At 53.3% G+C, this 21,399-nt stretch overlaps 4 protein-coding genes across 4 annotated transcripts; 2 read left to right on the forward strand and 2 right to left on the reverse strand.

Annotated features, from left to right (window-relative positions):
* Positions 1 to 3,466: 3,466 nt before the first annotated feature.
* Positions 3,467 to 3,808, reverse strand: SMAC4_13832 (uncharacterized protein; the record flags this gene model as incomplete). The annotated part of the gene is made up of 1 exon (XM_066091646.1): positions 3,467 to 3,808. The coding sequence occupies one exon, from the start codon at positions 3,806 to 3,808 to the stop codon at positions 3,467 to 3,469; it is 342 nt and encodes a 113-aa protein (XP_065947194.1).
* A 2,016-nt stretch (positions 3,809 to 5,824) lies between these two features.
* Positions 5,825 to 7,152, reverse strand: SMAC4_06270 (uncharacterized protein). Its single transcript, XM_003345569.2, has one exon. The coding sequence runs from the start codon at positions 7,135 to 7,137 to the stop codon at positions 5,944 to 5,946; it is 1,194 nt and encodes a 397-aa protein (XP_003345617.1). The 5' UTR covers positions 7,138 to 7,152; the 3' UTR covers positions 5,825 to 5,943.
* Positions 7,153 to 8,539: 1,387 nt separating this feature from the next.
* Positions 8,540 to 11,101, forward strand: SMAC4_06269 (uncharacterized protein). Its single transcript, XM_003345568.2, has 2 exons — positions 8,540 to 9,279; positions 9,333 to 11,101. The coding sequence occupies exons 1-2, from the start codon at positions 8,707 to 8,709 to the stop codon at positions 10,599 to 10,601; spliced, it is 1,842 nt and encodes a 613-aa protein (XP_003345616.2). The 5' UTR covers positions 8,540 to 8,706; the 3' UTR covers positions 10,602 to 11,101.
* A 4,644-nt stretch (positions 11,102 to 15,745) lies between these two features.
* On the forward strand, positions 15,746 to 20,623 carry SMAC4_06268 (uncharacterized protein; the record flags this gene model as incomplete). Its single annotated transcript, XM_003345567.2, has 4 exons — positions 15,746 to 16,631; positions 16,794 to 17,721; positions 17,756 to 18,598; positions 18,673 to 20,623. The coding sequence occupies 4 exons, from the start codon at positions 15,746 to 15,748 to the stop codon at positions 20,621 to 20,623; spliced, it is 4,608 nt and encodes a 1,535-aa protein (XP_003345615.2).
* Positions 20,624 to 21,399: the final 776 nt, after the last annotated feature.

A 21,399-nucleotide genomic window follows, 5' to 3' on the forward strand; every position in this document is an offset into this window, starting at 1 on the left:
GCCCAATACCTCAACAAGTAAGTAAAAGTACCTGCGAGATCATGTCTTCCCCTGATCGTTACTCAACAGTTTCACTGAAAATTCGCTGGATACAGAAACGGGTGTTGGAGGTAACGGAATGATACACCACAAGTGGCATTGAGTGTGGGAGTGAATTTCGTGTATTAATTAGGTTTAAAAGAAAGAGAGAGAACAGAACAGGGAGGACGGAGTCCGACGTGGTTTATATACAGGGTAGCTATGTGTGGATCGTATCCACTTAGACAGAAACGCCAAAGAATGTGATGGCTTCAACAACGGGCACCTCCCGCCAAGCTTGGGCTGGTGGCAGAGGGGATACTACCTACACTTTTCCTTGTTGGAAGGCCCTGGAAGCGGAAAAAAGAAAAAGATAAAAAAAGATAAAAAGATAAAAAGATTAAAAAAAAGTGCAGAGGGGTGTGAGCATAGGTAATTCTACTGAAAAGGAAGAGGGACAGGAAGTACCACGAACTTCCTCGACGTTGCTGGTGGTCAACGGTAGCACCTGCCTTTTTTCACTGGTCGCTCGCGGATCAATGTGGGCCTTTTTTAATTGCGTGCCTCGTCTTTATCTACTTAGGGTCTTCTCGTTTCTCTTTCTACATCATGCTTCGCTCGCCAGTTCTGTCTCTTTAAACCCCGACAATCGTTCTCGTTACTTCTGTTTTCAGTGATCATGGATCCGCCTGTCAACAGAAGCAACCCTCAGATGCAGCACAGTGACCGCGGCCAGTACGCCAGAACTCAGACCCACGACAATGATTCGGCCCACCAGCAACCGCTCGTGGTAGGCCGGACTATTCCCGAGGCTCTCATGGAAGATGCCAACTTGGCAGGGCAAAATGGGATAAACGATCACGATGTCGCTGAACTGTCGGGCTCGGAAACAGAGCTGGAGCAAGCTCAAAACATATCAACCAATGCATCTCTCAAGGCACCATGTCATTCACCTGCTTCAAGTTCAGGTGGCCCAGCAAGGGAAGAGTATCGTTGGAGGCCTGGCTTCTTCAGACGGTTTCCATATTTTGGATTGGTTCCCTTGCTGTTGAGCGTCTTCTGTGAGTAATGGAACTCCGGCACATCCAATTTGTATCAATGAAACACATCAGTGTAAAGCCACAATTACTTACACATACGCGGAGCAGGTACTAATGCCACCATGTCAGTCATTCTTCGGAGTAACAACAGTCTCGTTAGCGAATGGTCAGGCGTCTTACAACCCAGCATTCTTTTGGCCTACACATTGACTACAGCAAATGCCTTGATGGGCCTTGCCTTCGCCCATGGCTGTATTGTCTCCTTCTGGACCATGGAATTGGAGGGAAGATGTGTATAACCAACCTCTACTACCATTGGGAAGGGGCAACAGGTATTTTTGGGGCTTTAAAAGCACTGGCTAAAGGCAGAGCTATCCGAATTAGTTTGGGTAAGTTTTACCCGACGTGTATGGTGATCATTGAGCCATGATTACATCCACTCCTGAAGCGATGCTGTGGCATTTGCGTTCATACTCATCCATACCTCATAACTCCAGTTTCTATCCTCGTCGCTATTACCTCTTTACTTCGAGGCCCCTTGATGCAAAGGGCCCTGCTCGTCCAAACACGTGAGGTTGTCGAGACGGATACGATCGATATCCCAATTTATCCAAAAGGGGACTTCTTTCAAGACGAAGTTTTCCACCGCCAAACCCAGTGGTCTCAAATGTTCGAGGACGGGGTAATTGATGGCACCAGGGCACAAGACAGCTACTTCAACGTATTGCGCGAGTTCCAGGCCAAAACTCCAGTGCATATTCCGGGAACCGAGTCCTGTACGAACTGTACACTCACCGTTACTACTTTGGGATTCGACTATACAAATTGCTCTACTTCCACCTTTCCGCTGGATTTATCCGCTCTCTCCGTAGACAATCCCCGTATTGAAGCAGAGATCTTCAGTACAGAGGTCTACGATACGACTTGGCCCGTTGAGGGCCGGCGGTGGGTAACAGGAATCTTGGTCAACGTGACCAGAGCAAAGTCAGGGCAGTGCCATAACCCCGAGCTGGTCAATCAAGAGTGTTGGTTGCTTCCTTCGTTGGTCAACTACACCTTGGAACTAAACGGGGGCATTGCGACTTTTGCGTCGGGTAGCTGGAAGGCCGACCATGTTGTTGAATCGGAATCCACAGGAGCTTCCAATGACAGGGTTCGTTACATAAGGACTGTGGGGTACATACTCTGGAAAGCGAATACAATAAAGAAATATGCCTTGATCGGCCCCAGCATTTACTCAACAGCCTTGGCCGAACACCATGGGCTACTTTCCTACCTTTACTGGCAGGGGCCCCAGGGTGATGATGGGTGCAACATATATTTCCGAGATCCGATGGATGATATACTCAACGACATCCGCGACGTCATCTTTCGGCTATCTGTCATAGACACAGCAGTTTGGAACGGAGTTGCCCGCTCCAACAATCTTCCGAGCATACATCAAACCGTCAACTACCAGAGCCATAAGAGTCACGTTATATACGTAGCTCAGCGCCCAGCCCTCATCCTCGCGATGGCTGTCAGTCTCATCGGACCGCTCGCAACCCTGATGCTATTCTGGGGCTAGTGGAAGCTCGGGAGAGACTTCTCAATGAACCCGCTCGAACTCGCAAATGCGTTCCTCCTTCGTCCTGCGCAGACAATGGCACCAAAATTCACACCAGACAGCAACTATTCCGAGTACAAGCACGCCGCTACCAGCGTGGAAGAGGTCACCGAGACAGCGACGACAGGCATCGTTCTTCCTCCACCGCCTCGCCAAATCAACAATCAGCTAGCAGCACTACCACTTCTCGCCAGCGGTAGCAGCAACGCCTCAGTTAAGCAGATTGTCAAACACATTCGTCGAAGGACCCAGGATCAAGAGAAAGAAGAGAAATCAGAATGGATGATGATGTTGATGATAATGGCGGTGGAGCGAAATGCACGAGAGAGCCAACTATACAGTACGGCGTCCTTCACGTTACTGGGCGGCTTGGGTTTGCGGTCTCGGCTCCAGATGATGCGGAAGATATCCTTCCGCTTGCTCGTCAGCCGAGGGAGGGGAGATTTTGTAACTTGTAACCGAAAGGTTCGGAGCCAGATAGATTTCCAAAGAGTTTCAGTTCGCGTCAATTTGATGGGATATCTGAACGAGTACATGCCATTTCAGTCCTGAATGTCGATTCACTCGGTCTTCCTGATCATCACGTAATCTTTTCCTCCTATCCCATCGTATCCAACTTCTTCAGCATCCCCTACCACCGCTCTCCTGAGCTCGTTCGTATCCCTCGGTTCCCCCGGGCGTGGGCCGCGTGCCATCCGTTTCGTAATCTCATTTCAGTCATAAACCTCTTCGGCCGCTTCCTCCTATTTCCATTCGTATCTCTCCCTCACGTCTCCCTCCCTTCCTCAGCCTCCAAATCTACCTATCTCCCGACAGAATCCCCACTCCAAGTCCAACCAACTCCCGATCCAACTCCATTATCCCGTTTTCTTGTGGTCCTACGAGAATCCCAACCATGACGACCCAACAAACCAACCAAGTCCGACGCCGTGCTTTCCACGCTATATCGCGGCGGATAGGAATTTGCGCTAGTGCTGCTGGTGCTCTTCTTAAACCATGGAAACCCGTTCCTCTTCTTGCTTGATTGCCCTGGTGATGATGGGGAAGTGGCTGATGCTGATGACGAATAAGGAGGTGGCGAGGATGGTTCTGATGAGTGCGGAGAGGAGGGATTGCTGAAACAGCGGGAGCAGGGGCAGGACATCTTGGCTTCTTCTTTTGTTGTTGGTGATGATGATGGTATTGTTGTTGGGCGAACGAAAGGGTCAAGTTGTTATCGTTCCGACTTTGGGTAACGGGTGTTGAATGATGACTGATGAAGGTATGGTATGGCTGAGTGTTCTGGGTTTTCTGTCGAGGTTTTGTTGCTTAAGTGTGTTTTGTAGGAAGTGCACGTCCTCCTCGAACTCGATGACGGATTGATTGACGACTTGGGAGGTCTGTGCGACTACGCATGAAACAGTCTGTGCAACAGTGGACTGCTAATCGCTTTGATGAACTCGTACGTCGCTCTTGTAGCTGTAACAATTGAGATTTCGTAAAAGTGGAAGCAGAAGAGAAATCGCGGGAGAGAACTCCGGGAGGCATAGCCCATTAATACACTTCGCAAGTTTATGCGCCAAGCCAACCACATGCTCTCAATCAACCAGCCGAGTCCATTGGGGCCATTGGGGCCATTGGGCTCAGGTTAGTCCTGCACCAACAGCTCAGCTGGTACAGCATGAAGGATTCAAACCAACGATGGATGGGCTTGGCGATGTATAGGTATACATACAGTAGGTGTTTTTGGGGAAGTGAGGAGGAGGGGAAAGCGGAAGGGGTGGAAGGATGGTGGCACCACTATCAGGGCTCAGGGGGTTCCCGTCAGACACTTCTTGGTCACTCCTTGTACTACCATATATTGCTTTCGGATATAATCATCCTTGGGGAAACCTGTTAACAAGTGACTTTCCCAGGAACTCTTGGATGATTGAAGTGACTGGCAAGAAGCAACGACAATCATACCCAGGAGAAAGGAACACTACCATCCTAGGAAACATTGAACGAAAACGAACTCATGGATGGAAGTGAATGCAGGAAGAGTCCAGGCCAGCCACACCTTTAGGTTTCAGTTCCAGGCTCCAAGAGACTTCTCCCTAGTTTGCCCTCCTGGCCTGGGGGAGGGGCACATGGGGATTGAGGTCAAGGATGGTAGCGACACTGCGTGATTACCCGACCCCGCATCGTCTGATAGGTCGGACCACGATCAGCACGCTATGGGATGCTCGGCAGGTGGTATTTTTACGCTTAAATTGACCTCACGTTGGGCATGGCTCGACTTGGGGACTTTGTAGAATGATGGGATGGCAACCTGGGCGGGTGTGGCGTGATAAGCCCAGGGCAGGGAGGTGATAATGGGGAAAGGGACTTGGAGAAATATTGAGTAGGCGAATGCTATGCCGCTTGTGATGATCTAGTGTAGGAAACCGTCGGTCGAAGAGAACAGAGCAAAAGGTGCCGAGGTGAACTAAGAGCTTTGTCGGAAATGGATCCCGCTGTATCTCCGACACGTGTTGTCGTGAATGATCGCTCCGAGGAAAAGGGAAAGCATCGGGATGTGAGATGATTGGGCAAACTGCTACGTAAGACAAAGGAATGGGGGAAGGCCGTCGTCGCCAGCTTCGAGAGTCTAGACCATTTGGGGTTGGGATCTTGAGGAAAGAGTCCACTTCCCCGCAGAAACAAAGGTGTGGGGGGTGATCATCCGTCTATGGGTTAGGAAAAGCGGAAAAACCTCCGCTGTTCTTGGTTTTTTGGGGAAGTGGTCAAGTGGTGAGATGAGATGTTTGGGATAATTTGGGGTTTTGCTCAAAGATGGTCGACGACTTGACGTTGCGAGTGGTGATGCCAAGACAATCATAAATCTGGGGTAAAACTCCATCGACGAGTCTTGTTTTTGGAGCCAAGAGGCTTGGCTTCCCACGACTGACCTCGACCTACAGGAACGCCTTCCTGTGATGGGTTAGACTTGGGCGGATTCCAGGATTGTGTATGGATGGGGAAGGTCACAGTCGTAATGAGCTGACGGTACCTCCGAGGTAACTTTACTGGCGCCAAGTTCGCAAATGTGATGTGCAACGAATGGCTTGGACAGAAGAAGCAGATCGTCGAAGGGGAGAAAGATGCGACAAAGGTGAAAGCAAAGAAGAACATATCTCCTCCAACACCATCGATAAAAATACAAGAATCCCAGAAGGACCAGTACGAGCCAGATTACTCCCACTTCTTGTCTAATCTCTCAATACCCAAACGCCAAGATGATAGCGAACAATACAATGAACAAGACATTTCCGCGGATGCTCAGTCCTCATCAAGCTCGCGGCCATTCATGATCTCCACGACCAAGAACCCAACATAGCCAACGAGCATGGCGACGCCCATCCACCGTCTACCACCCATCATCACAATGCCAAAGATAACCACAGCCGATAGCCACATCACGGTAGCCTCAAAGAGCGTAAACCCAAACTGCAGCTGGCTGGCATCTCCCCAGATAAACAACACGCCCCCGCAAAGGGTGACCAGAAAGATATTGGAGCCGACAGTATTGGCAACCATAATGCCTGGTTGGTGTCGTGCACCTCCGAGAATGGCGACGAACTTCTCTGGGAGCGTGGTGGCCAGGGACAGAATTGTGGTGCCAACGACAGTGCCGGATAGGGCCAGCTCGTGACCGATAGTCGATGCGCTGTGTGCTATGATGTAGCTAGAGACGAGCAGGGCAGCGAGACCGAGGGCGAGTTGGAAGACATGATGGCGCATTGTCTTGGGGCGCTTATTTATGACCTTGATGGCCTTGGACTTCTTCTTCGCCTTTGCAACTTTGTTCGATGAGGGCTTCAGCAGGTTGAGTTGATGGCCCTTGTCGGAAGTCCATCCTTGTTCTTCGTCGCTGGGGCGCTCCGTGTCGCTGTCGTCGGCGTTGATGGTTCGGTCGTCATCGTCGTCGCTCTCAATATTGCGATCGTCATCAGTGCTGTCGCTGTCGCTGTCGCTATCAGAGTTTTCGGGTGCCGTGAGCATGCCTCGGTAGATGAGAGACGCCACGGAGATAACATAGACCACGAACGCTGCGATAAGAAGAATACCACCAAACCATTGGAAAGTCGACCCCTTGAGCGCAATGAGCAGCAGCAGAAAGACTGTCGTCAGACCGAGAAGGGCAGCCGAGTAAATCTTGGAACTGCGGTCAAACTCGGCCTTTTTCATGAACAGCAATCCCAGCGAGAAGGATGCGAGGATATTGGCGACGGATGAGCCGATCAAGTTGCCCAGGGCCATATTCGAGTTCTTTTGGCTCAGAGCGACGATGATAACGACGAGCTCTTCCCATTCGGCGCCGCAGGTCAAGAGTCCGACGAGAGTGGGCGAGACATTGAGTCTCTTGGCGACAATGGCCGTGTGGTCGATGAACTTGTCGGCGCCATATTCGAGGAGGAATAGGCCGGCGATGAAGGAGGAGATGTTGAAGAGGAGGGAGTCGACGGTCGCCATGGTGGGCGAGTGGTGGTGGTGGTTGTGATTGGGAGTAAAGAAAGACTGGAGTTAATCCGGAAGTGGAATGAAGGAATGGAAGAATCGAACACTTCAACTGGACATGTTCGATTAAATCGTACGTAGTGTCTCACTGCATCATCATGGGTCAGCCGTGGTGGGATTTTAATATGAGGGAAGGAGGCACCGCCGTCTTTTAAAGTCCGACGGTTGAACAAAGGACAAAGGGGAGGTGAGGAGCATCCCATCATTCAAGCATTCCGATACTCTGGTCGTTGGCGCTTTTTTCCTTCCCGTCACTGATCACACTCAGCTGTGAAGAGCTGAATGCCGCGGGGCCAATTGCATCTTCGCCTTTCCCGAACTAATAATTCCACTGCAAACGGGTGTTTATCGCCCCCTTTTGCAGCAGACGCCACGGTGGTGATTGCGCTTTCCAGACTTTCATATTTTCGGGTTGGAATTCCATTGATTTGGTGTTTCTCATCAACAACCCCTCTTCATCTTATTGCCGACGTCGGAATCTTGTGTCGCAGTGGTGAGCTCTTCTCTCCATGGTAGAACAAGCTGACCGCATGATAGCGAACCCCTCCATCGACCGAGTGTAGTGTTGGGGTGATGGAACATGAACGGCGGGAAAAAAAAAACTATCGAGTCTAGGGCAACGCCAGCAAACGCCAAAGCTGCTTGCCGCTGGCAAACATTGAGTGAGGTGGCTGTTAATGGCCAATGTGTGGCGGGCTGAATGCACGCGGTTACTAACCGCATAGCGCTGTCAGCCCTGCAGGAACATCGTCTTATTACCACCACTGAACAACTTCATCATCTTCACCTCCCTCATACGTTTTCTTCCAGAACATGGGATACTTCACACCGTTACCGGCTTGATCGACTCAAGTGAGGCTCACCTCGGCACTATAACACCTCAACTGCCATGCTCTGGCGGCATGATTCGAGCAATACATGCAGATGTTCTATCTTCGCCTCCACGGACGACAGAGACACACTGCTGGAATGCATCTTCCCTATTACAGTGGCCAGCCAAGGCCCTCTGTTTGTTTTTAACCCAACATGATGGTCAATAATTGGGATTCTTTGGCACTTCAAGAGGCAAAAACAGCCGACTCAGCTCTTGGTTTTCCTCCCTTTCGAGAGCCAGTCCCTTCCACAGCACGCATCAACCCGAACACTCACCAATATCTTCCTCTTGGCCCTTCTTCTAGACCACCTCAACCACAAAATATCGTCCCTTTTTCTTTGCTTATCACTCCTTGGCTCTTCACCACTCCAAGTTGACTGGAAGGCCAGACTGAGGTCCCCCTTCATTCCAGCCAGCCAGTCTGCACCGCTATCCCAAAGTGGCTTATGCACCCTTGTACCAATCCACCCATCAGCTACCGGCAAAAACGCCATTTCACCACCACAACATGCTAAACCTTCTTCTCATAGGAACAACTCCCATCTTCAGCCCTAGACCCCTCTCTTTCCTCTGAGGTAGGCCTCAAGCAGCATGCGGGTTTCTCTCTGACCTCTCGCCTCCCGCGGTTCGCGGTGCATAATGTGGTTGCAATGAGCGGGAAGCTCCCCGCCATCGTGCATTCTCATGATAGCCGGTGTCTGGGATATAATATCCCATGGCCCTCCTCTCATATTCTCACGACAAAAAGTGTTGATATTCATCCGCCCCTTTTCCTTCTCTCATTGCCTAGGGCAGGCATCTTCAGAATGGCTACCACTACAGACCTTGGTACCACCGAGGTCCGACCTCTCCCAGGAACCTCAACTACCAACAACTACGAGCAGGACGAGAAGAAAGCTACAGCCGCTCATGTCTCTCCATCCGTCTACAGCGAAGAAACCCAAAGGCCATGGGTTGCTGGACTGCGGACTTGGTTCGGACTGAGACCGAACCGCCATTCTCCCCCACCGGTATACCAACCTCGGCCATTCCCTTCGTCGGAACCGACGTCAATAGGCTCTAAGATCTGGAAGTTCTTCAAATTCTTAGGTCCAGGTGCTGTCATTAGCGTCGCTTATGTCGATCCGGATAACTACCAAACTGCCATCTCGGCTGGTGCAGAATTCCAGTATAAGCTGCTCTTCATGGTGTTGGTCTCCAACCTAATAGCCATTTATATCCAGGTAAGACTTATCAGCTACCCCTGAAATTCACCCACTTGCTAACCCCCCTCCAGTCCCTCTGCGTCAAACTTGGTACCGTAACCGGCATGGACCTGGCCCAAATGAACCGGCGCTGGCTCCCGCGCTGGCTCGACCTCTCCATCTACGTCGTCGCCGAAGCCTCCATTATAGCCACCGACCTAGGCCAAGTAATCGGCACCGCCATCGCGCTGAACATCCTCATCCCCAAGCTCCCGCTCGCCGCCGCCTGCGTCATCTCCGTAGTCGAGACTCTGCTCGTCCTCCTCTTCTACACCGACACGGGCGAGCTGCGTCGGGTTCGCATCTTCGAAGCTTTCGTTTCCGTTTTGGTGGTCGTCGTCTTCGTCACCATCTGCATCGCTCTTTCCATGGTCGACCACAGCAGCACCACCACCCGTGAGATCCTGCGGGGCTACGTGCCCTCGCGCGAGATCTTCGTTGATACGGGTCTGTACGCCTCGTGCGCTATTCTCGGTGGCACGCTAATGCCGCATGCGCTTTATGTTGGCACCTCTCTCTCACGTGCCCGTCTCTATGACTATGATGTCAAGCGCGCCCCCTCTCTGCCCCGGAGTCAGAGTCAGGGACAGGCTCCCTCCCCTTCCTCCAGCCAGGAGACACTTGCCACGGCTGCATACCGCCCCTCCCTCCGCGCCATCAAATCCTGCCTCGGCTACTCCATCGCCGAGCTAACCTTCACCCTGTTCACCGTCGCCATCTTCGTCAACAGCGCCCTCCTCGTCATCGCCGGCAGCGCCTTTTACGTCCCCGAAGAAACCCGCTCAGAAGACGACGAGATCTCCGAAGACCTGTACTCCCTCTACTACCTTTTCAGAGACTCCATTGCCCCCGCAGCAGGAATCATGTTCGCCGTCTCCCTCTTATTCTCCGGCATCTCCGCGGGTATAGTCTCCACCATGTCCGGCCAAATCATCATGGAAGGGGCGTTGGATATCCGTCTCAACCCGTTCTTGAGGAGATTAGTTACCAGATGCGTGGCGATTATCCCGGCGCTGGTGATTGCGCTTGCTGTGGGAAAGGAGGGACTGTCAAAAGCGCTCGTGGCGTGTAATTACCTACTGGCTATTGCGCTGATCCCGATCACGTTTCCTATTGTGTGGTATACCTGTCGGAAGAAGTATATGATGGTGCCGGCGGAGGATGGGAGCACGGAAGTGGTGGATATGAAGAATAATCTGGTCACGGCCAGTGTCGCGTGGTTGCTGTGGGTGCTTGTGGTGGTTATGGATGTGGCGACTGTGGTCTTGGTTGGGTTGGGGATTACCAAGGATGAGGGCTAATGCTTGTTATGATTTTAAGGATTGTAGGGGAAGACATGTCTTTGTAGGAATTTGCGGACCTCTACCTACCTATTGTGGTACCTGACGAAGCATCAGTTAGGTTGTTACCACCGAGTATTCTTACCTCACATCTCTCTATAAACATCAGTCCGTCCAGGGTTTCTCCTCGAAGGCTAAAGGCCAATGTTTTATAGGCATATCTAGAACCAACCAAGGTGCCCCCACATCCCTGTCGGTGGTGGATGTCTGTCTGGCCAAGCCTCTATCGAGCGACATGGTCTTAGCCAGTGCATCCAGCTCTCTGCGAGCAGCCTGGCTGCTAAGGGCGAGAGCCTGAAAGGAGATAGCAGTCCGAATCGGCGCCATATTGGCCGCCATGTAACCAAAACACCAAACAACTCGTGCTCTGCTCGTCTGAGGAGACGCAAGCAATTGTTGAGTGTTGCACAAAGGGCAACCCTGAGGTTCTTTCACGCTGGCCTCTAGAGGATTGTGTAGCACCCACAGTGATGCAGGTTTTCATGCGTGCTTCAGCAACTGGACCTCCCGCTCCAGCCTCAGCTTATTTTCCTCGCCTCGGTCGCCTCGATCATAAACTTGGAGCCGTTGTTTGCTTCATGGAGAGGTGCTGTGGACCATGCACCCCTTTGGTGCCTCGGTGGCTCGGTGAGGCAGTTGTGAGAACACAACCCTGTCCATACTGTAGGGCAGACGAGGTCCAGTCGGCGATTTGATGCTTGGGCCAGCGGGAGTGGTATCGCCATATTAGGTTCATGTAGACTAGGTAAGGTAGGGGCGTTCAGGGCCTCATTCTCCTCGTTAAACAATATCACAAGAAGATCTCGGACTTCAAATCCAGCCCGGTGACGGGGTTTTGTAGAGGTAGATTGAGTTGGCTTCTCAAGTTTCCTCCACGAGCAGTTGGACGAATAGGTCTCAACAATTTGGCAAAGGACGGGGGTGCATGGTCCACAACATGAAAAGCTGGACAGAAAGCACACTTCCAGCGCGACATGAGGTCATCAAGATAAGGTAGAGGTATTCATGGTTAGCTGAACCCATTCACTGGAGAGTGGAATATGATCAGATGAAATGGCTTCACTGTCTGGAATGGATTTCATTTTGACCATATGAATGGGATCAAATGACTCGGAAACTCAGGATGATGGTGGTTCGAAAATGGGATGGGAGTGCCGTGTAGCGAGAACTTGGGTTTGGGGCAAAGAATGGAAAGAATCAATGGGAAGAAGTCAGAGCGCGGATATATAAGGAAAGAAAGGCCTTAAAGGCGGTGGTTTTGGCATGAAGAAAAGAACGAGCAAACTTAACCCTTTTTGTTCATGTCCCAGCAACAGCGAGACTGAGCTTCACTTCCATGTGTAACTGGGCCTCTCACCACCCCTCCCAGTCCGACATCCCCATCCCCATTACCCGCGTCCGTTCCCTTGCATGTCGAGGCCGTCTTCACAGCCGAGCACCTTTCATGCATGCCTCCGGACAAACCTCGACGGCATATGGACCAGCTTTCTTCCCTGGATCTGGCGATGCCATGGAGCTGGCTGATGTTGATTCTGATTAAGGTGGATAGGTAGTCGCCCTTCCGGCGGGCATCAGTTGGCGGAACGGTCACGCGCTAGAGTTTAGCTCTTTCTCAAGCAGTTTCGACTCCTGCACCGATGTCTGCTTGGTTCTTTGGACGTAGAATAGGGAGTGGGAGGGGGTGGGTTAGTTTGATGTCAATGATGGAATTCCATACCTCTAGATATACCCACAACCGGGGACGAATTTGCTTAGCCGGGAAGAGGTTAGTGTGCTTCCGTTCACGAGGACTCAACGGCATGGACATGACGGAAAAGCATTGGAATCGCGCATCGGTAAAAGGTATCTTCCAACTTGGCATGACCCGACAATATTCTCATCCATTTCCACTCATTGTTTTCAGTGTTCATCTCACACAAACCTGCCTATATGGCCAAGGCCTCGAAAGCAGCCGAAGACCGGGAGAAGGCCAAAGACCTCTAGGCACCTCATTTGTGGAGAGAAAGCGAAAGGAGAAGTTGGCATGGACCAACAAGAACAAGGAGAAGGTTCTGGAGACCGCCGTCGGAGTTCGTGAGCGTGCCAAAGCCTCGAACAAGCACTTTTGCACCGACTGCAAAATGCCTCTCCAATCCGCCAACACTCTCGTACACCCCGGTGTGGCAAAGGCCATGCTGAGCAAGTCGGAATAAAGTCTGGCGGCGCATCAAAACCTGTCTCTGCAGCAACTTAGCGGAGTCGCGATTTTGCGACAAAGAACAATGCCAACAAGACTCACTATTGTGAAGTCTGCGACAAGAACTTCGGCCTCAAAGTTCACCTGGACAAGCACCACAACGGAAGTCGTGGGGGTAGTGTGGAGGTACTACCGGATCTTCTGGTGCTCGGCCCCGTCCCGGTCATGAACCCCCTATCCCAGACCCTTTCCGGGGGTTGCGGCGTCCGGCGCGTTCCCTACAATCAGTCACACACACATACAGCTCACGATCATGTCAAATTAAGGTAGTTCCAAAACATGGCGGATGCTTTGGGTAGTGCCGCTAAGGAGAAAAGGACATCGTGAACCAGGTGGTGTTAGTGTCAATGGCGAGACTCACATAGACACTGGTAACTCTACGGATGCTGCCGAATAAGAAATCAAACCCGTCACAATTTATATCTCCCTCATTCCTCACTAATTTCTCGTCTAGACGTGACGCGTCTTCATCCCATCTTTGTCTGAGGAAAGCGATAGCTCAAGAACGCCGCAAGTTCTTCCATCCCTTCTTTTTTTTCCCTGGTTGTGGTGATCTCGTAGTTGAAAAATGCTTCGCCGGGAGACTCCCTTGGCGGTTTTTGCAATGCTCTCCATCGCGCGCCCCTTTGCGTACCTACCTGCTAACTGTATTCCGATCGAAGCGAGGATCCTGTCGGACCGCCGTAATCATGGCTCTTTCATAACCTAAGCGGCTTCGTCGTCCAGTCTACTGTAGTTAAAGGTGTATGACGAATGATTTCAATGTTGCCATTTTTGTTGACCCTTTCTTCCTCGTCAGTGTCCTCAAGATCCTCGTCGGCGTACTGAGTGGGAGCCTGGGTCTGGGGTGGGTTGGGGGATTGGGGATTATTTGATCTTGGTAGTGGTGACCGAGGAACATTTGATCCTCTGAGAGGCCACGTGTACCTCTTAAGCTCATCACATCCCCAAACCCAACATGCGCGACAAAAGATCTCTCCAACTTCGGGTAATGGAGCCAGGCCATGTCGTAAGATTCTTTCCATCTTCGCACCTTCCTGGCTGTTGCAAATCCTCGAGACCGCTACGACATACATGCTGTGCGCGTACAAAGACCGAGCAGCGGCACCTGGTCCAAGAGCAGAAGAAGTTCACGGAGACACTGGGCTGATCTGAGCAGGCAGTTAACCTCGAACATGTAACCGCTTTTTACCGTTGCCATGCGCGAAAAGACCATGGCGCATTGGCGGTCACTACAGACGCCCTTATTGAATACTAACATATCTTGTACACCTAACATAGTGTAAATAGGCATGTTGAAAGACCCCCTCCCCGGTAGGGGACTGCAGGAATAGCTCGATGGCCTCCATGTTGGTTGGGCTCATCCAGCCTGGCGGTGATGGTTGTTGTAGATCCATTGTCCTTGGTCGTTGGGGCAGACCGTGATTTGGAGAGATGCCCAGCTGGGTAGGGTGATGAGGGTTTGGACGGCGAAGTCTTGTAATTTCAGTCTTTCAATGTTAGACCACCTGCTACCTCAAGCCATCCCGCGGACCGGGAGTTTTCGCGGTCCCTGGCACAGTCTCTACTGCCCATTTTCTCCCTATCCGCCGCCTGGTAATCACAAGACGTAATCCATATGCAGCCTCCCACGAAATACTCCCCTTTGGTTCTCAAAAAGTTCAGACGAAAAGGACCAGATCTTCTCGTTACCATAGCAGCCATAACAAACACCCTCCTTGTCAAGCGAAAGACCTTCTCGAAATCCACGATATCTTCCACACTTCGAGACACCCCTGCTTATCTTTTCCTTATTCAACCTATAGCGGGGCAAGAAGAGTGACGAGACGACGGGAGGTATCCATCAAGGTATACAGTCGTCGGGTCGACTGAGGGTGTCCTGCCCTGACTGCCTATAAGAAGATCAGACGGTTTTTGCAATCTTATCTACCGTATTATTCGTGACGTGCCTTGTATTTTATTATATGCCTCGTCGCGTGTATGTAAGTGTGTGTGTGTGTGCCATATTGTGACCCCGATTGCTGCTTCGACGTGAAAGTGATTACCACTACTCTGGAAATCTTTCTTCCTTGTTTTTCTTCCTTTTCCCAAACCGACAACGGAACATATCAAGCGTCTTGAAGAAAGACATGACCAAGATCTTGACATACTCGTAAGGAACCTGTTGGTTAAGTTGTTGTGATCTTCCCACCCACTGACGTTTCTTCCTCCCTTTTCCAGTACCCGCGTAAAGCAAATCGTCCGCCCGTTTTTTTCTCGCCGACGTAAGTAATTCTTTCCTCTTGTTGTTGCGATCTTCCTTCGCTGACTTCTTTCTTCAGTTTTTCCAGCATCAAGCAAAGTAAGAAGCGCTCGCCTGCCTTTTTGTTTCTCCGTTGTCCCCCTCGCCTCGAGATTCTTGTAAGTAATATATCTCGTGCCGCGGACACTTATCACCATCACCATCACCATCACCATCACCTTCATCATCATCATCATCGCGCCTTCACCAATTTTTGTGATCGGGTAAACTCACTAGCATCTTAATCATCGCATTCTTCTCCTCACACTTCTCCCTCATCACACTTTCCTCACAAGTGCTTCCTTCGTTTTGATCAGGAGAATCACTGACAATATTTTTCTCACAACAACAGTACCCCGTCAAGCAAGACCTCGCCTGCCGTTTTCCCGCCCTCCTTCTTCCTCATCCAAAGATTCTCGGTAAGAAAGCCTGTGTATTGCTGCCCCCTCATCACCAAATCATCAGTTCCACCTCAGAAGCTCTTGGGACAAAGGAACTTCCCGAAACCCCTGCCATCACCCTCTTCCCCACAAGGTCCTCAACTATGATCGGGACACTCGCTAATACCTCCTAACTCCAACCGCAGAAATGGCTCCAAAGAACCAGAGCACCAAGGTCGTCATCGACGCCGCCGCCGCCGCCGCCGTGTCCCCCTCCAACGGCAAAGGCAAAGACAACAGCCCTGGCACCCCCGACGCCAGAGCCAGCGTCCGCGGAAATGGTGGTGGTGACGACGCGCCCTTGGTGGTGTCCTCTGTGTCCTCTCCCGAGGTCCCCGTTCCCGTCGCCGCCCCAGCCCCTGCCCTTTCGTCTTCCTCCTCCTCCTCGGCGTCAGCGCCCTCCTCCGCTGCCTCCCTGTCTCCGGTCCCCGCGCCCATCGTCTCCTCCTCCTCCGCCGCCGCCGCCACTGGAACGGGCAACCGTGCTGGTACGGGCACTGGAGCCAGGTGGATGAGCGCCCCGGAGCAGGCGCGGTTGAGGTACGTGCACATGCGCGCGGCGGCCTCGTATATCGGTGTGCTCAAGTCGCCGTTCTTTCCCCAGGACGGAGCGGCGTACCTAAGCCACCTGGCGAGCGCCAAGGCGCGCGAACTGGAGAAGATGAAGGCCAAGCTGGAAGCTGCAAAGAAGTTGTCGAAAGATGCCGCCAGCAGCAAGGCAAAGTCGAAGTCGAAGTTGGGTTCAGGTTCGTCGTCGCGCTGGGCTCTGTTGCCTGTTGTGGGGGTCTCTGGAGGTCTTGCATCGCTGTGGGTGCCGCTTTACCACGGCAGTGATAGTTCAGAGCTGTCGCTGTCGTTGATAGAGCTTGACAATGACAAGTCCATGGTCGAAGGGGGTGTGATGAAGAATGACGATCATGAGGGGGGTGGTAAAGGCAAGGAGGGAAAGGCTGTGTCGGCTGTTGCTGCTGCTTCTTCAACGGAGGAGGCGGTGGCGGCGGCGGCAGCTGGAACCGAGCCGGCGTCATCTTCTGGTTCTTCTTCTTCTTCTTCTTCTTCCGCCTCTGGAGACGACCGTTCCGGGGGTAACGGGGGGTCACCCAGAGACAACCTCAGCAGTAGCAACAGGGTCAACAACAGCGTTGACAACCTTCCTCTTCCTCCTGCTGCTTCTTCTTCTCCCTCTTCTTCTGAAGCTTTCACTGGTGCCTTCAACACCACCAACACTCCCTCCGACATCCCCTTCGACACCACCTCTGCTCCTGCCGGCAACCGTGGGTCCACCATTCGTGGCGGATTCACCCCCCTGCCTCCTACACCTTCATCGCCTGTCCCTCCCGCACCTCATCTAGCTCCCCTGCTGAAGGGCAAGACGAACTTGACGGAGGACTTCCTCTCGGTCGTCCTAGCCAAGCCGAATCCCTTCAATGGGTTCTGGACCGTCAAGTCACCGGATTCCAACGACGCCACCTCGCATGGGCCCGAGGCCGTCCCGTTTCCAACCGCCGCCGAGTACACCCACGAAGCCAGCCGCCCCAGCATCAGCATCCGCAACAGCAGCCAGGTTTCCCCGGGGCAACCCAGCCTGAGCAGCAGCGCCCGCGGTGGTGCTGGTGGTTCCAGCAACGTTCGTGTCGTTGGCAAGAGGAAGAACAAGAAGATGAAGAAGCAGAAGCAGAAGCAGAAGCAGCAGCAGCAGCAGCAGCAAAAGCAGAAGTGGAAGAAGAAGGGAGAAAAATCCAAAGATGTTAGCAAGCTGTCGCCCGACTCCGCCGTTGTGCCCTCTGTGTCTGGGGTACGGGGTGGTGGTCCGCCCAGCCGTTCCTGGCCTTTGCCTCGCTGGCAAGGGCACTTAAACAGGAATGGTGATGCTGGACACACCCAGAACCAGCACATTGAGTACATGGACGAAGGCTACGTACGCCACCTTTGGTCAGAAAAGCTGGAGCCGCATCAGCAGTTCGCACGCCTGAGGAAGGCCGGACTTGTTGGTGTTGCTGATGCACATGGCGCCGGCCACATGATGCGAGAGCCGATGGACGAGTCCGGGATCGAGGGCCTGAGAAACCCTCCTACCAACAGGACGCGTGAGCTCGAGTTAATGGTTGGTGCTGCAGAAGCCCAGTTTGATTTCAGCAGCAGCAGCAGCAGCAGACAGGTGGCTTCGGCTCCTGATCTTGCACTTACTTATAGCGGTCTCGCCTCTTCGGTGGCAGATGAACCAGCTCGCACTTCCACGACGGCAGTGGTTGATGCCATCACCTCTTCCTCCTTCTCCGCAGAAGCCAAACCGTTTGTGCCGCGGTCCCTGGCCCCCGACGCTCCCGAGTTTGTGCCCTTGTCCTCCTCCGGTGTACATAGTGAAAGGGATTTGCTCTCTGCTACGGGTGAACGTAGTGAAAGGGATTCGCTCTCTGCTACTGCCGAGGAGTTCGTTGCGCCTTCTTTGGTTGCTGTCGCCCCTGCTGCTGCCGTCCCCCAGCAGCCCCAGTCGTTGTTGTTGTCGTCTTCGTTGGACCCGTCTTTGTCTTCGGTGGTTCGCCAGCCATCGAATGACCAGAACGACCAGCCCCAGCAGCAACAACAACTCACCAGAGAAGAGCTTTTGTCGAGTTCGGATCCTGGCCGCGTCAATTCCTGGGAGGATTACCGTCGTGACCACCCTCGTGCGCTCCGGCACTCGAGGCCGTCATCCCATCTTGGTCACCAGCGCAACCGCCACCAGCAGGTGTCCATATCGGTGCCTCGTTGTTACGGTTTTCCTGCCTCTGCTCCTGCTCCCGCCAGCCCCCCTCCCAGCGTGTCGCTTGCTTCGCCCGGCTCCCCACCCCGGTGCGACCCCAAAGCTGCCGCTGCCGCTGCCAGTACCCCCGAGGGAGAGAAGAAGACGTCGCCGGCTCCTGCCCCTTCCCCTGCCCCTTTCGACCCCAGCCGCCCCAACTTCGAGGAGAACTTCACGCCGCTTGGTCAAGCTCCTGCCTCTGCCCGCGCCCTCGCCAACGTCAAGAAGCAGCAGCAGCCCAAGGCGTCATCCAGTTGTTCTGCTGGCTCTCCCTCCTAGTCGGAGGAGACCAGCAGCAAATTGGACGCCGGCAACCCCCCTGTCGTTGTTGACGATGTTTTGGAGCAGGATATTTACGCGGCTAGTCCCGTTCTTGTGCCTTCTTCGGCTGTGTTTGCGTCGGTTGTAGATGTTGTCGGTGGTGAGAGCACTGGCAACAGCACAGCGGGCGTGACGAGCGAGACGAGAGGGAGGATCAAATGCGCCGTCAGCTGCGAAGTTGGTGGTGCTGGCGATGACGCTGGTGATGGCGATGACACTATTTCTTCTGGCGCTAGTGAGGTTGTTGGTGGTGACACCAAGCAAACCCAAACCCAAACCCAAGCCAGCCCAGCCCAGCCCCAGCTACCCCCCTTCGGCCCCGGCCCCGGCCAAGACGACAACGACAACCCGTTCCCGTCGGTTTACTCGGCGGAAGAGCAGCAGCTTTTGCTGCAGACTTACGCCCCTGCTCGCCCCGGTCCTGCTCCTGTCCTTGGCTCGGCTTTTTTCCCTGGTCCTGGCCCTGCGTCTGGCATTTTCCCCGGTGGTGGCCTTCCTGGCACCCCTTTCTTTGCTCCTGCTGGCCCTGGCTTGGCTTCTTTCTCTGGCCCTGCGGCTCCTGTAGGCAGCGGCGCTTTTTACCCAGCCGGCACCCCCTATCCTCACCTTTACCCTGATTTCGCCCCCGGTTTCGAGCTGGGAATGGGAATGGGCATGGGTATGGGCATGACGATGCTCCATCCCGCCCATGGACAGTACGGTCCGCCTGTTTTCTTGCCTGCGCCGCCTTCTCCTTACCCGCACGGCTACGGCTACCACCACCAGCCGCCTCCCCAACTTCAACACGCCCAACAGCCCGGCCACTCCCAGCCTCTTTTCCGTGCTCGTGGTGAGCGTCGTGTCCGCTTCGCCGACGTCAACATGGTCTTCCGCCTCCCTTCTTCACCTGGAGGGATCGTGGATGTTGTGTCGGTGCCTCAAAGTCGTCCGGATGATGGGACTGGTGGCAACTGTGCTGTGGCTGGTGTTTTTGTCGGTGCTGGTGCTGCTGGTGGTGGTAATCCTGGCTTTGGATCTGGATTTGGCTCTGGCTTTGAGTCTTTGTCTGGCGGTTCTGGTCTGGAGGAGGAAGAAGCTCGCCGTTCTGCTGGCACGCCTTTTCCCCGTGGTGATGCTGGGTCTTTGGGTGCTGGGTCTTTCGGTGCTGGGTCTTTCGGTGCTGGGACTTTTGCTGCCGGTACTGGCTTTTCTGGCTTTGGCGCTGGCTCTTCTTCCGGCCCTGGGTTCGAGTCCCATTCTGCGTCTGGTCCTGGGTTCAACTCCCTTCCTCTTTCTGCATCTGGATTCGATTCCCACAACAACAACGCTCCTGCCTTCAACCAACCTCAAGCCGCCAACACGGAGCCCCTCCCAGCTCCCTACAACTCCTTCCGTCTGTCTTCCCTACGCTCCTTCGAGCGGACCTGGCTCGAGTCCTCCGCCCAGTTTGCCTCAGCCTTTGCTGGCCTTGCTGCCTCTTTTGCCTCTGCTGCGTCTGCCGCTTTTGATTTCCCTGTTGCGCCCGCTGCTCAAGCCAACCCCCAGCAGTACCAGCAACAGCCCGCCGCGCCCGGCTTCAACCCAGGCTACTACCACGGCCACCACCACACCCCTTCCGCCGCCGGCCCCAGCCCTTCTTCGACCCCGCCTCGTTCTCGCATCGCCCCGCCTGTTTCCTGGGAAATCCTGGAGACGGTGGATGTGTGGGACTTAGTGGAGGACTTGGGGGAGGCTGGGGTGGTGGAGAGAGAGGCGGAGGCGTGGCAGTTGCGGGCGCCAGTTGGAGAGAGAACGTGGGATTTGCACTCCGGTGAGGAGCAGAGTCTGGGACTGGGTCTGGGATTGGGATTGGGAGATGAGGGGGAAGTGCAGGAGATTGGGCTGGAGGAGGTGCCTGTTGTGGTCAGGGAGCTGGTGGAGGGGATTGATGAGTTTGATGATTGAGTGGGGGATGATGAATGGGTTGGAGGAATTTGGTGTTCGGAGTTTGGGATTTGGGAGGTGGAAAAAGTGGTATGCGAAAGAACTGGGAACTGAGAACTGGAAGAAATTTTCATGGTTTTCGTGGCCTTTAATTTGCTTTTGTATGAGTAGGTATGATCAAGTTCCGGTTTGCTGGTTTTCTGCGTGGAGAACATAAGAGAAGGTTTAAAGGGTACCAGAAGTTGAGACCAGATCAAGGGTAACCACCCCACCAGGTTTCGAAATAACGAAGATTGTTGCCACCCATTAGCATTTTCCCCGTAAACTGTGATCGTGTTGAAAACTTGAAGTGATGCTATTTGCTGGCTTGTAGGTTTCATGATATTCTGAACGAGTAAAAATAAAGTTCAGACCTGCTTGTACTTTGAAAGGGTCGTTCGGCGACCAGGTCAGTGACGGCAGCACAGCTTGCCTCGCGAACTCTCCATTCCTTGCCCAGAATGCACTTGAGGAGGTCCTTCATGATAGCATCGAAATGCGTATCGATGACGGCGTTGGAATCCTCGACCAGCTCAAGCGCAGTAAGGCTTTCCAAGGAGATTAGTGACTAGGGTGGCGATGTAAGGGTTGAGTGCCCTCCCACCCTTCTTGCAGGTCTGAATCTGGCCACGCGGTTGATAGTTGTCCTGCCGGATGGACTCGATAGAGCGATGGTCTTGAGTGCCATTGGCGAGTCAAATGAAGCGGTGATCAAGATGGCGAAGATGTATGTGTTTGATACCCGAAGCAGACATGGT

The sequence above is a fragment of the Sordaria macrospora genome, chromosome 5 (assembly GCF_033870435.1).
Source record: "Sordaria macrospora chromosome 5, complete sequence".
Taxonomy (NCBI): domain Eukaryota; kingdom Fungi; phylum Ascomycota; class Sordariomycetes; order Sordariales; family Sordariaceae; genus Sordaria; species Sordaria macrospora.

Bases quoted from the DNA above. Each gene is read 5' to 3' on its own strand.
- SMAC4_06270 (XM_003345569.2), bottom strand. From the start codon at position 7,137: ATGGCGACCGTCGACTCCCTCCTCTTCAACATCTCCTCCTTCATCGCC.
- SMAC4_06269 (XM_003345568.2), top strand. From the start codon at position 8,707: ATGAGCGGGAAGCTCCCCGCCATCGTGCATTCTCATGATAGCCGGTGT. The intron at 9,280-9,332 runs GTAAGACTTATC...ACCCCCCTCCAG, and splicing joins TAATAGCCATTTATATCCAG to TCCCTCTGCGTCAAACTTGG.